The sequence below is a fragment of the Labrus mixtus genome, chromosome 11, assembly GCF_963584025.1.
Source record: "Labrus mixtus chromosome 11, fLabMix1.1, whole genome shotgun sequence".
Lineage (NCBI taxonomy): Eukaryota > Metazoa > Chordata > Actinopteri > Labriformes > Labridae > Labrus > Labrus mixtus.
In genome coordinates this window covers 25,568,474-25,584,140 of record NC_083622.1, presented here as the reverse complement: position 1 = coordinate 25,584,140, position 15,667 = coordinate 25,568,474, and the positions used below count along the sequence as shown (strand labels likewise).

The 15,667-nt window shown below is 41.2% G+C and overlaps 3 protein-coding genes across 7 annotated transcripts; 1 reads left to right on the top strand and 2 right to left on the bottom strand.

Annotated features, from left to right (window-relative positions):
- Positions 1-572: 572 nt before the first annotated feature.
- Positions 573-2,139, bottom strand: mdh2 (malate dehydrogenase 2, NAD (mitochondrial)). The gene has a single exon (XM_061051080.1). The coding sequence runs from the start codon at positions 2,005-2,007 to the stop codon at positions 994-996; it is 1,014 nt and encodes a 337-aa protein (XP_060907063.1). The 5' UTR covers positions 2,008-2,139; the 3' UTR covers positions 573-993.
- Positions 2,140-2,186: 47 nt separating this feature from the next.
- On the top strand, positions 2,187-6,411 carry LOC132984293 (E3 ubiquitin-protein ligase rnf146-like). 3 transcript variants are annotated; one of them, XM_061051077.1, is made up of 3 exons: positions 2,187-2,336; positions 2,884-2,943; positions 3,615-6,411. In XM_061051077.1, the coding sequence occupies exon 3, from the start codon at positions 3,627-3,629 to the stop codon at positions 4,767-4,769; it is 1,143 nt and encodes a 380-aa protein (XP_060907060.1). In that variant the 5' UTR covers positions 2,187-2,336; positions 2,884-2,943; positions 3,615-3,626; the 3' UTR covers positions 4,770-6,411. The 3 variants fall into 3 exon arrangements, with proteins under 3 accessions (XP_060907060.1, XP_060907061.1, XP_060907062.1); XM_061051078.1 differs by having other exon boundaries at positions 2,201-2,336; positions 2,887-2,943; XM_061051079.1 differs by having other exon boundaries at positions 2,203-2,336; positions 2,898-2,943.
- A 1,142-nt stretch (positions 6,412-7,553) lies between these two features.
- On the bottom strand, positions 7,554-11,471 carry echdc1 (enoyl CoA hydratase domain containing 1). 3 transcript variants are annotated; one of them, XM_061051074.1, is made up of 7 exons: positions 11,402-11,471; positions 9,820-9,889; positions 9,083-9,258; positions 8,773-8,915; positions 8,610-8,662; positions 8,395-8,475; positions 7,554-8,312 (listed from the first exon to the last, which is right to left on the bottom strand). In XM_061051074.1, exons 2-7 carry the CDS (start codon positions 9,882-9,884, stop codon positions 7,907-7,909), a joined length of 924 nt encoding a protein of 307 aa, XP_060907057.1. In that variant the 5' UTR covers positions 9,885-9,889; positions 11,402-11,471; the 3' UTR covers positions 7,554-7,906. The 3 variants fall into 3 exon arrangements, with proteins under 3 accessions (XP_060907057.1, XP_060907059.1, XP_060907058.1); XM_061051076.1 differs by lacking the exon at positions 11,402-11,471 and adding an exon at positions 11,328-11,397; XM_061051075.1 differs by lacking the exon at positions 11,402-11,471 and adding an exon at positions 10,170-10,564.
- Positions 11,472-15,667: the final 4,196 nt, after the last annotated feature.

Here is a 15,667-nt window from a genome sequence, read left to right as displayed (position 1 = left end):
AGAATGAAAAGCTCATGTAACAGGTGTGCTGAACAAATGGAATAAAAGTTTCAATAATCTAGTATTAGTTATCAATTAAGATTGAGATTTTATGTTATCAAGGCAAAGGGCACAGATAGATATGCAGACTGATACATTTATGAGAAAGAGGATTAAAGTTCACGTTCTGCATTACATAAGTCATAGGGTATCTGTAGTTTGCACAACAGTTAAGACTGCAATAAGAAATGCAGGGAAACAAATATAGCACTGAATGAAAACTGCCTTATAGTTATGGCAGGGTATTTGCTGTGACAATTCTGACCTACATAAAAAGTACCTGAATAGTATGTAGATCCAACTTCAGAGACTTTTATTTTTTTATATGTTGGTATATAGTTAATTTGAATAGTGGCACACATTGGAAACTACATCTAAAGCGTTCACTATAAAGTAACCTTCACTTATAATTTACAGAACCAAATTTAGCATAAAAATAAAGATTAGTCAGATATTGATTAACCTTCTCAGTTTCATGTGTTTATGTGCAAGCAGGCTAAATTATTCTTGAATAACAAAAAAAGCAAAAAGAATCCCGCTAAACTGTTTATTGGTGGAGTGAGAATCTTTGTTCACCAGTTACATCTATTTGCATCAACAGGCATGATGACAGTATTTCCTCCTCATTCAATCAGCAGATAAAGACTGTACATGAAAATATATGAATCTTTTTTTAGAGTTGACATTTGCAAAAAATAATTAAGTCACAGTACAACGTATGTACACAAATCATAGGTTAAACATAAAGCCATATTTGAAAAGCTAAGTGGAATGATACTTAGCAAAAGGACTGTGGTTAAAACCAGGATTTTGAATCAAGATAATCCTACTGCTATGACAAAAACAAAAGAGGAAACACTGTGACGGATCTTTAGATTTACCCAGATGCCTTTAGGTTAAGACAGAACAATCAATCACAGATGTTGATGTTTTCAACTAACGTCATGCCCCTGTTCACTTCATATTAGCCACAAAATCCTCGCCCTTCTTGATGGAAGCCTTCAGCTCGCCAATGGCATCAGCCACCAGTTTCTCCTCGAAGGCAGTCAGCTTTCCCAGCCCCAGGTTCTTCTCAATGCCGTTCTTTCCCAGGAGCAGAGGTGTTGAGAAGTACTTGCACTCCGTCTCCTCAGACCTGACGTAGCCACACTCAACCACACCTTCCTTTCCATTCATGGCGTCGAGGACTGAGAAGGTGAAGCGGGCGCCTGCATAAGCCATGGACAGGGTTGCAGATCCGGCCCCAGCCTTGGCCTTCACCACCTCTGTGCCGGCCTCCTGGATCCTGCCGGTCAGAGCGGCCAGCTGGTCAGCAGGGAACTCGACCTTTGGTGTGCACTGGGAGATGAGGGGGATGATGGTCTTCCCAGCATGACCTCCAATGACTGGTACGTTGACACGAGCTGGGTCAAGGCCTTTAAGCTCTGCCACGAAGGCGTTTGCTCTGACAATGTCCAGGGTTGTGACACCAAACACTTTGTTGGGGTTGTACACTCCATGTTTCTTCATGACCTCTGATGTAATAGGTATGGTGGAGTTGACCGGGTTGGCGATCACGCAGATCATTGCTTCTGGGCAGTAGCGTGCGCAGGCATCGGCCAAGGTGGCTACAATGGTGGCGTTGGTGTTGAAGAGGTCATCACGGGTCATACCTGGTTTTCTCGGCACACCGGCGGGGATGACCACAACCTCGCAGCCCGTCAGAGCAGCCTCCAGCTGGTCTGGTCCCATATGACCTGTCACCTGGGCCCTGGTCTCGATGTGGCTGAGGTCCGCAGCGACCCCGGGGGTGTGGGCAATATCATACAGGGAGAGTTGACTCACCAGGGGGCTATTCTTGAGCAGCAGAGAGAGCGGCTGGCCTATGCCGCCTGACGCTCCTAGCACCGCCACCTTGGCGTTGTTCTGCGTGGAGGTGGACAGGCTCCGAGCGAGGCTGACGGAAGGTCTCACTGCGCGGGAAAACATTTTGTTTCTGTTGCTTCTGTTCTGTCTTTAGTTGAGAAATAAACACTTGAAGAGCCCCTCTCTCTCTCTGTGACACCAACGTCCTCTAGCCACGAGCGAACAGGAAGACTCTTGAACTGACATGCGTCGAAAGAAGGCGTCGCGCAGTGTTGCGTCATATTGCGTCATTACGCAACGCCATTACGTCGTTGTCCTTATCTGCGCTTTTTTTCAGAGGAAAACAAAAAGCCTGCTAACATTGGAAATCGGAAAATTACCACTTGGAATAAGTAGCTGTTACACGAATTGTATCTGCGCATCGAAATAACAAAGTATATTCCAACAGTACGGTACGTTGTGGTTGCTAAGGCCCTTATCTGTGCTGTTTATGTCTCCTTAAGCTAGCGCCGTCACATGAACTCCGTCTATTTGCTGGAGTCAGAGTACTGCTGTTAGCTTAGCATGCGTTCGCTACAACAGCTCTTATTGTTATGATCGCTTTGTCATTCGCGAAACCCTTATGTACTGTTTGACCTGTGATTATATATAACCTACAAACAAACGACTTGATGTTTGCTAACTATGTGTGAAAGCTAAAGTAGTTTGTGTGTTGATCGTTAGCTGTGTTTATCAGCAGCCTTCACATAAGGCCAGCTGGTTAGCAGGAAACTTGTTAGCTGACACAGGTCATTGTTTGTAGTCAGTTAACAGAAAGGCCTTTGTTCCACATACTTAAACCTTTGAGTCACATTTCAGTCATAGTTTAGCTAATCCGTTTTCACATCAACTTGTTTTTCACAGTGTTTGTTTGTCTAATGAGGTTAAAGGAAGTTTGATTTTTCTTGTGATAATTGTTCTTGATATCATTTTAACTGACTTCTCTTTTTGTTTTGGTAGTAGCAAGATTGAAGTTCCACCAGCTCTCCTCATGATTCATCAGCATTAAGAGTACTTCCAGTAAGTATTCATGAGCATGTCTGTCAACCTTTATTAAGTTGGGATGTAAAATATTTTTATTTATTTGTTAGGGACAGTGCATATTAATGAACAGCTGTGAAAATGCCAGCAGAAGTGCTAGTTTCCATCTGTTGTCCCTAGGCAGGTAACAGAGAAAGACAAATTACAAATAAAATACAAAGGCACAAGTGACACAAGAATATAATGGAGGTTAAAGGTTTAAGGTGGTCACAGACTTGGTTTTCTTTTATCCACTGTTTGAGGTGTGTTTTGAAGGTTGCATGTGTTTGTGAGTCTCTTATTGTGAGTGAGAGAATATTCCAATATTTAGTTCCTTTGACTGACAGAACAGTTTGTCTGAATGTAGTGCGAATGTAATATAGCATCGTTCTATATTTATTCATCTGTTGATACTGATTTTTGTGCAAGAAACTTGCAGACCAGTATTTAATGTTTGTAAGACATGTAAGACATTAGCAGTAAAAGAAAAATGTATTATTTGTTGCCATATAAGTGGAAAATGTAATCATATATGGATCTTACAACACAAAATCCAGAGTTGATAATCCTTAATACTAATATGAATTTTCCAAATGATTATTACCCAAGAAAAAAGATCTGTCACTACGTGCTCTGTATAATCTTTATTCACTCTTGATCCCGTGCCGTAGAACTTCCTAAGGATGGCTAGTTGTGGAGAGGTCGACCACTCTGTTAGCTCTCTTCCATCCAGTAAGAAAGGCAGCAACAGTGGTGGAGGAAGTGGAAACGGTGCAGAATCATCATGCTCTGGCTCCAGCAACTCATCCCCAGCCCTATCTGTACCCGAGTGTGCCATCTGTCTGCAGAGCTGTGTCCACCCAGTCCAGCTGCCGTGCCATCACGTCTTCTGTTTCCTGTGTGTGAAGGGAGCATCCTGGCAAAGCAAACGCTGTGCTCTCTGCAGACAAGAAGTACCGGATGACTTCCTGGAGAGGCCTACTCTTCTTTCTCCAGAGGAGCTTAAGGCATCAGCAGGAGGTCGGGGTGGTGCAACGAGTGATCACGCCTGGTATTATGAAGGTAGAAATGGATGGTGGCAGTATGATGAGCGAACCAGCCGCGAGCTGGAGGACGCTTTCTCCAAGGGGAAGAAAACAGCTGAAATGCTCATTGCTGGTTTTTTGTATGTAGCCGATTTGGAGAACATGGTACAGTACAGGCGCAATGAGCACGGGCGTAGACGCAAGATGAAGAGAGACGTTTTGGATATCCCCAAGAAGGGAGTGGCAGGACTGCGTTTGGACACTGAGGGTGTTGCTGTGGCCATCGGGGCAGTAGCAGTAGGTCGAGAAAACTCTGCTGACGGGGCTGATACCACAGTAGCAGGTGTACAGCAGCAAGTTACAGGTAACCACCCTACTGTTCCAGCCACCACCAGACCTCCCACCTCCCTCGGTGGTCAGCCTGGCAGCAGCAGCAGCCCCACTCTGGAGGATGATCTCTCCCAGCTTCAAATCACCAGGCCCACTCTTCCCCATGAGCGGTCTGAGGCTGGGGAAGGTGAGGAAGAAGATGAGGAAGAGCAGGCCTCACCCTCCAGGTCCTCTGACCCTCACACCTCTGTGGACGAGTCTGGCTCCGGAGACCGGAGTGACGATGAGGAAGAGGAGGATCAAGAAGAAGAGGGGGGAGATGGGGAGCCGTGGGAGGATCCAAGAAGGCAAAGACTGAATCCAGAGGACAGAGCCCCTCCTGGTGCAGAATCCAACTCCCCCCCCTCTTCATCCAGTAGCAGTGGAAGGTCCAGAATGCCTGATGGCCAGTGTACAGTGACTGAAGTGTGAAGTCGTCATTGAAATCTTCAGTAAACAGCTCTGTTCCATTTAATTAATTTATTCCTTACTTTATGCTGCCGTTCACTCTGTCACAGATCTGATGTAGGTGGATGGCTGGCTACAGAAATAATTAAGCAAAAAGTACTTCATGATTTTAGTTAAGAGCTCAATTTTAGTGATCAAAGTTGGATCCTTTATTTTTTGGCTCTCAAAAATGTGCTCATATCTTCATGACTTGTTTGTCAGTCTCATCCAGCATATACCCAGCCAGAAGGACTAATGTCGGGTTTTCATGTTCCAACACTGAGACAGGAGGGACAGCTTGGTAAACTGCCAGATGGATACAGCATGTTGTTGTGAGCCACAAAATCTCACAATTGTCAATCCAGAACATCATGTGAGGCCAGTGTAAACAGTCTTATGATGTGTTTAGCTGCCATCAGTCAGGTCACTTAATGCACACTGTTAAGTCTATTCTTTTTAAAGTGTAGGAAATGTGACGGAAAAGAGACTTGCTAAGCAGCTTCTACCAATCCTTTGTATTCCTGTCTTGAAATGTGTTATCCTTATAAAATGAAGCTTTCTGCGGGCCTCTTCCAGATCTGTGACGTTTAAGAAAGAAAGCATAAATGGGGATGTTTCTTCTGGAAATGGAACTGCGTCTCTTATCATGAACGGCTGCATTCTAATCATCTACACTTTAACTCTCTCAGCTAACATAGCACACAGAAACAGGCTTGTTAGAGCTCAAGTCATCTGACTACTCTTGGAAAGAACTTAATCTTTGATAACTTGTTCCAGCTCCAGCCCCCCCTCAATGGTTTTCCTCAATTCAGATTAACGGATTAAGAAGCTTTACTTTCAATTTCTGAGATATAAGTGTAACTTTTAGTGGAGTGTCATTTCAGACTTGACTGTGCGGTAAGTAAATATCTTGAGGTTTTTTTAACCAGACAACGAATGGAATCTAAAAGTACTTCCTGATGCTCTTAGGCTATGTAGGTCTTAAAATGTCACACTTTCATGCTTTGGCATTGTAACGTAACTCTCCAGTCCACAGGATTATCTGGCTTCCTGTTATAAAAGATTGTTCATAACAGAAGAACGTGCTTCAAACATTTCTTTTAACCCCCTCCCAGCTTTGAACAATTGGCATTTTAATGTGGAGTTCAGTGTTCTCTTTTTAAAAGCTGTTGAGGCCTCTGAAGCCTCTTAAAGTATTCTTATCGTCCCTGATTAAAAGTATTCTAAATTGGTGTTTCTAAAGTGGTGTGATTTGTGCATGTTTGAGGAGAGAGTTACTTAAACACTACTGGTCAACAGGATGTTGAGAATTGATCTTTTTTGGGGTTGAGTTTGAGTAAATGTTTATTTTGTCTTTGTTTCTGCATTTCTTCTGGTTGTAAATCCTCTTTATGTGCAATGACTGAAGAGGAGCAAGAATCTGCCATCGTCATTGGCCATGCTGCAGAGATTTCAAGTTGTTATTTTTTTTTATATTTTCTGACATGTTTAACATCATCAGCTCAGTCTTAGACTCTCCATTCTGAAGAATAAAGTTTGTGTAACAGTCTTTGCTTGGCAACCTTTTGTTACATTGTTTGTAATTTAAGAATAAATTGTGTCATTTCATCATCCTAAAAGGAGAATATATTGATTTCCTGTCTATGATTATTGGAAAGGTCTTGCTCTAGATATATATGTAAGGATAGATATATCTGTTTTGATGGTAACAAAGGAAGGACTTTCAATGGGCCCCTTACAAGTTCAATCCCTCCTTCTTTGTCAGTCTTCTTTGTAAACGAAGAACTGAAGTGTTCAACATTGATTCTTATAAAGACTTACTGCAGAATCAGGAAAATCACATGGGTAGCTCGTGTACAAGATGGAAAAGCTCTAAAAAGAAGGCACTGTAAAAACTGAATCCAAATTGCGACCAGATGCAAAGTAAGCTTTTTTGTACTGCGATGTTTATCATAATGAGGTTGACTTGACACTTGACTTTCCCTCACTCACCTTGTGGGTGTTTGGTATTCTGAGCACAGCGGCTGTCAGCGCTCCAGCTGGCTGTCTGGCCAGGAAACATGACCTCTAGAAGGGAACAGGAGATAAAGGCGTGGCGTGCTCCAGGGACATGTCCTGCTCTTGTCATTTCAGTCTGTTCCACTCTTTGCTCTGCAGTGTAATTTGTCGTACAGCCTCTCAAACATGCTATGGAAATGAATCTGCAAATTTGAGCCAAGCCTTACAGAGCGCAGTATGTTTATTATCACTGTTGACGCTGGCTCTGTGCTTCAGCATGCAGAGTATTTAAAACAGCCAAATGATGTTCTTGCAGCAGGATAGATACAAATAGACTGTGGTTAATTTAGGCACAAGAGTAACTGAAGCTAAGCTGAATATTATACAACTTAACTTGATAAAGCATAGCATTACTCTCAATCCTGCAGACAGATGTAGATGTCTCCTGCTCGTTACACCTCATCAGTATCTTTCTGACATCTGCTGCTGCTATCCGTCTGCCTCAGTGAGACTCAGCCTGGCATGATCTGATCATTACCATAATCCTATTTTCAGGGGACATGGAGGAAAGGCAGGGCTCCTTTGCTTGATGATCATAGAGATGGTCACTGATTTATGATATCTATCATTTAATGGAGGGGCTAAAAGTTTATTTAAAATATATATGCAAGTCCTCAGGTACAGTTTCAGACTTCTTTTTAGGGATAATGACAGAGCATATGTCAGGTCAGCTAACAGTGTTTTCATCCAAGAAGACACATCCACATGGCATCTGTCTATATCAGCAATGTTTAATATATTTGTAACTCTGCTCTTGCTTTCATGACAATCAGGCACAACACGTCAGAGGATTACCAAAGAGCATTCAAGTATGCAAAACAATATCCACTCTTAGTATTTGACAGTACTGCACTGATAATGTTTTGTTTGTAGTTCTTAACCATAAAGAGGAAACCCTTTATCATCCAGTGCACTTTTTATACACAACATTCACCTATACGAAAAGGAACTGTAAATGTCTTCAGCACAGCAAAGAGCAAAGGAAGTTTATCCATTTCAGTCCAGAGTACCTCTCTTTGGCTCAGATGGACATCACAGCTGGAAGGAGAAGCTCTTAGAGATGCTCATTTGTGTTTGGGTTTGCTGGCCAGAGCCTGCAGGTTAGCCGGACCCCCCCAAACCGTCCCAAATACATCCTTCTCAGTTCTCAGAGCATCAGACAGGGGAAGCTCTCGTCCTGACAGCACCACCTTCTTCACAGCCTGGATCACTGGGGCAGCTCCTTTTGTGTAACGACTGAGCCAGTCTTCAGCCTGCTGTAGAGGGAGGGCATCCTCTTCTGCCTCCAAGACCCCATCTGCCAGTCCAATCTGCAGGCCGAGTTCTGGTTCCACCTTGAGCGCGCCACCGAGTAGCTTCAGTGCATGCTGGCTTCCTACGATGCGGACGAGTCGAGCGGCACCGCCCCAGCCCGGGACTAGACCCATGTGTTTATGGACAAACTGGATCACGCTGCCAGATGCCATTAACCTTTGACAGAGAGATGAAAGACACCGGTTAGATCGTAGGAATGTAAGTGTTTTTTTTATTCACTTCAAGTCAAATACATTACCTGAAATCGCAGGCAGTGATGAGTTCTGCACCACCTCCTAGTGCTCTCCCCTCCACCAGAGCAACTGAGATCAGAGGCAGCCTGCACTGAGAGAAGTAGACTGTCACCACATAGGAGTGCACTTTGAATAATGCTTCATTTTAAACTTCTGACGACTACTTTTTTGCCTGCATTGAAATATAGTTAAGTACCTGAGAGGAAATGATAGCTCGTACCTGAGTAGTCTTGTTAGTGTATTCTGCATGAACATACACATCTTCATCCCATCCTACAAGGCAACAATAATCATTTAGGCAAGTACACATCCAGGAGACAACAAGAGAAAGACAAGCTGAGACAAAAGAAAGAGGGAGGCAGGTACTTTCTCTGCTCTGCTACCTGTGGGTTTGAAATCGCCCTGACAGCGTTGAGGTCCGACCCAGAGCAAAAAGTTCCAGAAGAACCCTGAACAATGAGGCCTTTACAGTCCGTCCAGCTCTCCAGCTGGCTCACCCTCTCCTCCAGGTCCACCATCATACTGCCTAAGAGGAAGACAAAAAACCTCAAAACAATGACGCACTCATACATGAAGTACCAATCATAGGTGTCTAGTTCTGAGTATGTGCAAATGAGTTTCATTCAGAAAATAAAAAGTCTGCACTAGTCACTGTAAAAAACACATTATTATGTATCCACTTTGTCTCCTTACCAGAGAAGGCGTTCATGCGGGCAGGGTTGTTGATGGTCAGCACAGCGATGCCTGACTCCTGTTTGAGAAGATCAATGGATCCTCCAGGAAAGGCCTGCAGCTTCTCTCGGATCTCGTCCTGGTTGAAGCCGTGGGTAATCGAGTACACACAGCCCCGGCTCTGTCTCTGCAACAGCCTTGGAGGAACAACATTTATTCAAATGCAACAAATTACAGTCAGTCAATATTCAAATCAAAGCTTACACCTTTTTTTTAAAGGCAGGAACTGTTTTAAATGGAACCCAAATAAATGACATTTTCTGACACATTACCAGTACGTAACGCTATACACTTTTCTTCAGAATAGATATTTGCTGTAACCTAAATAATTATTTTTTATTATCAAATCGATATGCATGCAATTCACTGTACTATAACTGGTATAATGAAGTGTCTTGGAGAGGGAGAGGAGATAAGACTAGTGTTTCTCAAGACTGAAAGTGAAAGCTTGCATTGACAAACAGCAACACAATGAATAACATAACAATGAATTTAATACCCCTTAATTCTTTTCAGCTTGAAAAAGATGGGATACAGACCATGCAAAACTATTCTGACTCTGAATCATTGCATGTTTTAATCCTCGTCAAGAAGTGATTACTTTGAAAGAGAAGCACTTAACATATTTAAGCACCTTAGGAATGCACTTTGTCTTTGTGGGTGATCACTGTAACCATGGTAACAAAATGACTCTTTACCTAGCCCAGGCTCCACAGCTGCTTCTGCTCAGGAGTTGTCGCCTCAATGCACACAGAACCATCATGCAGACTGTGAGAGACATAAATCACTTTTACATCCTTTGGAAGAAATGACATCAGCTATATAACTTACGTAAAAAAAAAAAGAAGATTGCACACATTTCTTATATTTAAGCTCAGGACCTAAGGACATGAGCATTGTTCAAGTTACCATCAAGACTGAGTGAAAACAGTAGCAGCTAATGTTTTAAGGAAATTATAAAATAATAATAAATACAATCTAATTAAATCTCCTGATAATTGAGCTGGGACTCTGACACAAACCCTCCTATTGAATCTCGTATCAATACCTGTGTGTAGTGACTTTTAAATAATTCCCCCATCATATGACATAAATGTTACGCAACAATTGTTAAACTGACAATGGCTAAATAGCTGTTTATCCCAATTCCCCCATGAGCCACCAAATACATTAATTCATTCAATACAGCATTTGATAGATGAGTTGACTTTTTTTTATTGTAATACTCCTTTTTAACTACATAAAGTATCTAGCCTACTTTGGATTGGTTGATATATTTTAGGCACTCAGGTGTTTTCATTAGTGATATCCATCTGATTAGAGTAGGCCTAATTGAAAACACCTGTGTGATTTGTCCGGCTCTGAGTCATGAGTTAACGGGAGCTGTGCTTCATAACAGGAATCAAAGGAGAAAGGGAAACATTTGAACTTGAAAAGGACTTGTTAAAATACAAACTGCGGAAATAACTTAAAGGACTATTAGGCTACATTAATAGTTCTCATTTAGGCTGTTCATGTCTTGAAACGTTTACAGGTTAGACCACTTCTTCAGGACAGCAAATGACTTTCATGAAATTCATTCATCTTGGTAACTTTGTGAAATATATTATTCAAGTCTGTCTACCACCTGTTAACACTCATACTGTTGGGTGTCTGAAGCTGTAAACTTGTGTGGGTGAAACATCTCAATAGTAGCAGATCTTTATTTGTGTAAGAGCCAACCATATGTTGTCAACAACTGTTTGTTAGACAAAGAGTCTACATCTGTTATGTATACAAATCAGTGTCATGTCATCTTTATTGTTTTATAGTGATGTACCCAAATAGAAAGGAATTTGTGGGTTGCACCTTTCAACAGAATACAAGCAGCACTGTGAACACTGTTACTTTGTCAGTCAGTGATTTGTAAGCATGCTTGTTTGATGAAGTTGTCTGACCTCGGCCGATTAAATGGTGTTATAATCTCCAGTCTGTTTCACGATTTCTTCATTGGATTTATACAACAGAAACAACCCCCACCTAACAGCAAACCAGTTACAAAAACTATTCGATTACTATGTTTTAAATTGGTTAATCACTGTATCTTGTCATTTGTAAAGTGAATGTCATCGAAGGTTTTAGTGTCCATCTCTAATTTGATACATATTGTTGTAACTCCTACAAACAGAGCAGCAGATACAGTTAATGTATTTGAAACATGTTTTACCTTCCGATAGTCCGATATGAATAATAATAATTATGACAGAAAGCCATTTACCAACAAAAAATACAGTCACCAACCTTGCTTATTTACAGTTGAGCGGTGTTACACTGAAATGTGTTCCCCTTGAAACATGAATTCCTCGGAACTAAATCGTGGAGCACACCATGATAGTTGCGCAGTTTCTCCACAGGGGGGCGGAATAATACCACTAAATAAAATTATTATGTATTCGGCATACACCATAAACTCTTGCAAAAAAAAAGTCAAATGTATTTCTTTATTTTACAATTGTGATAATGAGATGTATTTATTCAACACTACTCCCTTATGTGAATAATTGTTTCACAAGAACTGTAATAACATTTATCAAAAGCAAAAACTCTTCACAGGGAGGTCTGCTTTTCGTCTTTTTCAGCTCTGTTAACACAGCTTACAGAGTAACTGGCTCTACAGGCATGTCCTTATTCAGTAGTATTGACAGGGAGCTTTAAATAACATACAAGTTATGGTACAGCGTTGTCACAGGCAGCTGACCCTTACATGGCCTATAACTTAAGCTTTTATTAGCGTGAAGGTGAGACAGCAAAACAAGGTTCTATTTGATCAAAACCTTAACTTTAACCTTTTACTGACCTGTTTGAGGTGACTGATAATTGATGTTGATACCGCTGTGGACACTTCCAAGTTCAACATTGTGTCAGCATCTTGGCAAACAAAAAGCCTGATCGCAGAGTTGGTTTTAAGTGTTGCCAAACCAAACAACCAAAACGCAGGCCTACATCTTTTCAAATATATTTTATAAAAGGGTTAGGAATCATTTCAATAGACAATGGTTGGGAGTCAAGGGAAAATCCTAAAAAGATGCAGCGCTTGTCCAATTTATGGTTATTTCCACCTTCTAGAAATATGTATAATCATACAGACTGCTTCCTTTCTGAGGTAAGAAGTGTGTGTTGCTCTTGGATCAAAGTCATAAACATACAGACATGTCGGCACATAATCAAAATAATTTAAGATCTGTTAAATATCTGAGTGTAATCAAGTGTAAATACTGTGGTTTATAAAGATTTGTACAATTGACATTAGACATTTCATATCTTTACGAATGATTTTTAAAAAATGGTGGGCAATAATAGTTGAAGATTTGGAGGGGGAAAGGAGGGAAAATGTGCCAGAACAGAGGCAAACTGAGACTCTTCCTGTCCTGTGGTCTGATCTGTGTCTATAGGGGGCATATATCCTTCACTTTGATTCAACACATCCTCTACTGAACAAATCTGTACAAACAGACCTTTCTGTTTCACTTGGATTATAGATAGACAAACTAAACAAAGTCAAAGAAACATGCATAGACTAAACTGAATTCACAGTTTTTTTAAATAATCAGTGATAATTTAGTTTAGCAAAAATGTTTTCATTTAATTTCACGTTTAATAGTTTGCATATACCCTTTCAAGTTCGACTTTTTTTTGTCTAAATTTGTGATTTCGTGGATCAAAAGTCCTTCATGACTTTACCACAAATATGAAAGGTCATCAACAAGGATACAGCTCAGTGCATCCAAGACTGCTCTAGATTCTTCCAAGTATAAAAGCCCACACCTCTCCGGTCTATTTAAAAGAGGGGAAGGAATTCAGAAAGGTCGGTGGACTCTTCCCAGGCACACATTCCAGACACGCTGACTCTTCTTTGGTGTGTACAGTACGCTGGGTCAGCCAGCCTGCAACCTGTCTCTGAATATCACTCTGTGAAGTGCAGCACCTGGGTGACCTGCAGGCTTAAAGACATTTGCACACATAGTCATCCACCATTTCTTATGTTAATGATTGTCTGTGTGATGATTGACTGGCAGCTTATCCACAGGGTTTATTCTCTATTATAAACTTTTATTCCTTCACCATTAATAACCTGTCCACTCCCATTCATCCTCCGCAAGTCCGCCCTGCTGTTGTATAATCTGCTGCAGACTCCAGATCGTAATGGAAGTCTGTCTGAAATGACACATTTCACACTTTTGTCTATATGCATGCACAAATGTTGTTGTTTGTGTGCTTTTGTGTGTGTGTTTCAGTTTATAATGCATGTGGCCTCTAAAGTGATGCATCAGTGCACTGATCGATCTCCAGCTGTCTAGGGCTCAACAGGAAGTCAGGGAATGTGCTGCAGTCAGCATGGCTCTATACCAACTCCCCAAGATAAGAAAGCGCACACACACGCACACACACACACACACACACACACACACACACACACACACACACACACACACACACACACACACACACACACACACACACACACACACACACACACACACACAGAGAGAGAGAGAGATCAGATAAGTGCCAGTTAGGGTCTATTTCAGGGCAGGAAGAATGGCAGGTTGGCAGGTGCCACAGGCTCTCATGGGCCTGGAGGTTTCCTGTGAGGAGTGTGTGGAGGTCAGTGGAGCTGGAGGGCAGAGAGCCAGGAGACACTGGAGGGCCAGCAAACAATCAAACAGCAGCAGCAACTCAATTTTGTAAGCTGCAATTTAAAAGTATTTTAATACCATCGAAATATAAAAACACCTGTTTGCATTTTGTATTTGAAACCACACTGAAACTTTCAGAATACGTTGTATACATGTATGAACACATGATGTATGTCATCTCTCAAACTCGCTCTGTGTTTTGTAAAAGTGCTTTCTTTGCTTTTTCTCCCTCATCTTTGTCTTTGTTTAGAGACAGACTAGTGACACATATTAGTTTTACAAAACCATGGTAAAGTGCATTTTGCATAATATGCATAACATGCTGCTGTCTTGGCCAAGACGCCGTTGTAAAAGTGTTTCTTTCTAGATGGGAACATTCCTGATAAAATAAAAGTAAAAACAAACTGACCCTTATATCTATTCAAATATTAGATATTTTGCAAAAAAAACTTCAAGAGAAATAAACAGGATTGTGAACACACAGAAAGTCAAAATGAATCTTATTTTTCTGATAGATAACTTTGTTACTGAAGTAAGAAAATAAAGTTTGTTATGTGGGACCTTGTAAGAACAGACGTCACATTTAAAGATTTAAATGGCAACACACAGAGGTCGCATAAGACAATAAACAAGACAAATACATAAAAGCAGTCGGACAGATTAAACAAAGGCAAGTCTAAATAAAAAGATCTTCAATCGGCTTTTATAAAACAATGTCTGCAGAGTTCGCAGCTCTCAGTTCTGTCAGGAGACAGTTTCAAAGTTTAGGAGCTAAAGCCTCAAAAAGTCTTCTTTTAGTTTTAAGTCTTGTAAGAGAGATTACAAGCAAAGCCTGATCAGAGGACCTGAGAGTACTGCTGGTGTTGCAGTTTGAGCAGCATGAACAACTATATTGAATATATGAGTTAGAAAGAATACAAAGTCATCCCATTAGACAGACGGAAACGCACCAGATCACACTGTGTGAAGGGTCAAAATGTACTGATGTACCAGAGGACATCTTGTGTACAGCAGTCTGATAAGTTATTTGTCTTTGGCAGAAGTTGTGTCTCCATTTGATGCACAACATTTTCAAAGATCAGACTAGAATCGGGAATATATATTTTTGCTTTGTATCTTTTGTTGGTTACTTTTCAGCAATCCCAGAGTGCACTTCTTCACTTTTTACAAACATGGCAGAAACATGGATTTTGGGCAATTTTCTCTCTAAGCATTAAACTGACCAGATTTTACCATTACCTCGGTCAGTCATCCTGCACTGTCAAACTTTGAATCTGTTCTTCTCTCTGCTGTCATCACTTTGACATTTCTAACCCTCCTCGATGTCAGTCACCTCCAATCCATCTAATCAGTGTCTGGGTTCTGGTCCCCAGTCCAGCCCTCATCACATCATGCATCCTTCATTCACAGCCGCCACCAACAGTGTCCAGACTTTATTAGGGGGGTTGCTTATCCTGCTGTTGGCCTCACTACCAATTTGTAATCCATGAAGACATCATGATGGGGTCTGTATCCTGCCTTTCAAGGTTGTTTCATGTTGTTCTCCTGATGCTGACAAAGATCAAATCCAGACATTATATAATCAACATAATGCAGCCAGCATAAAAATGTTACATGGTTAAACACTTAAACAGATGTCTTAATAAGGCACCTTGTGCTATTTAAAGAATCTGCTGTCTTTATTTGATAAAGACAGCCCAGATAAACTGTGGTTATTCTGGTTTCATGATGAAATACAAATTGTTCCATAGATTCTTTCAATTGTATAGTTGCGTTAAGCAGTACTGGAACCAAAACATCTTGTACTAATATAATGGTTTGAGCATCTGGAAACCTCCAAACAAAGGCCAGTTACTGGGAGTCTATGCAG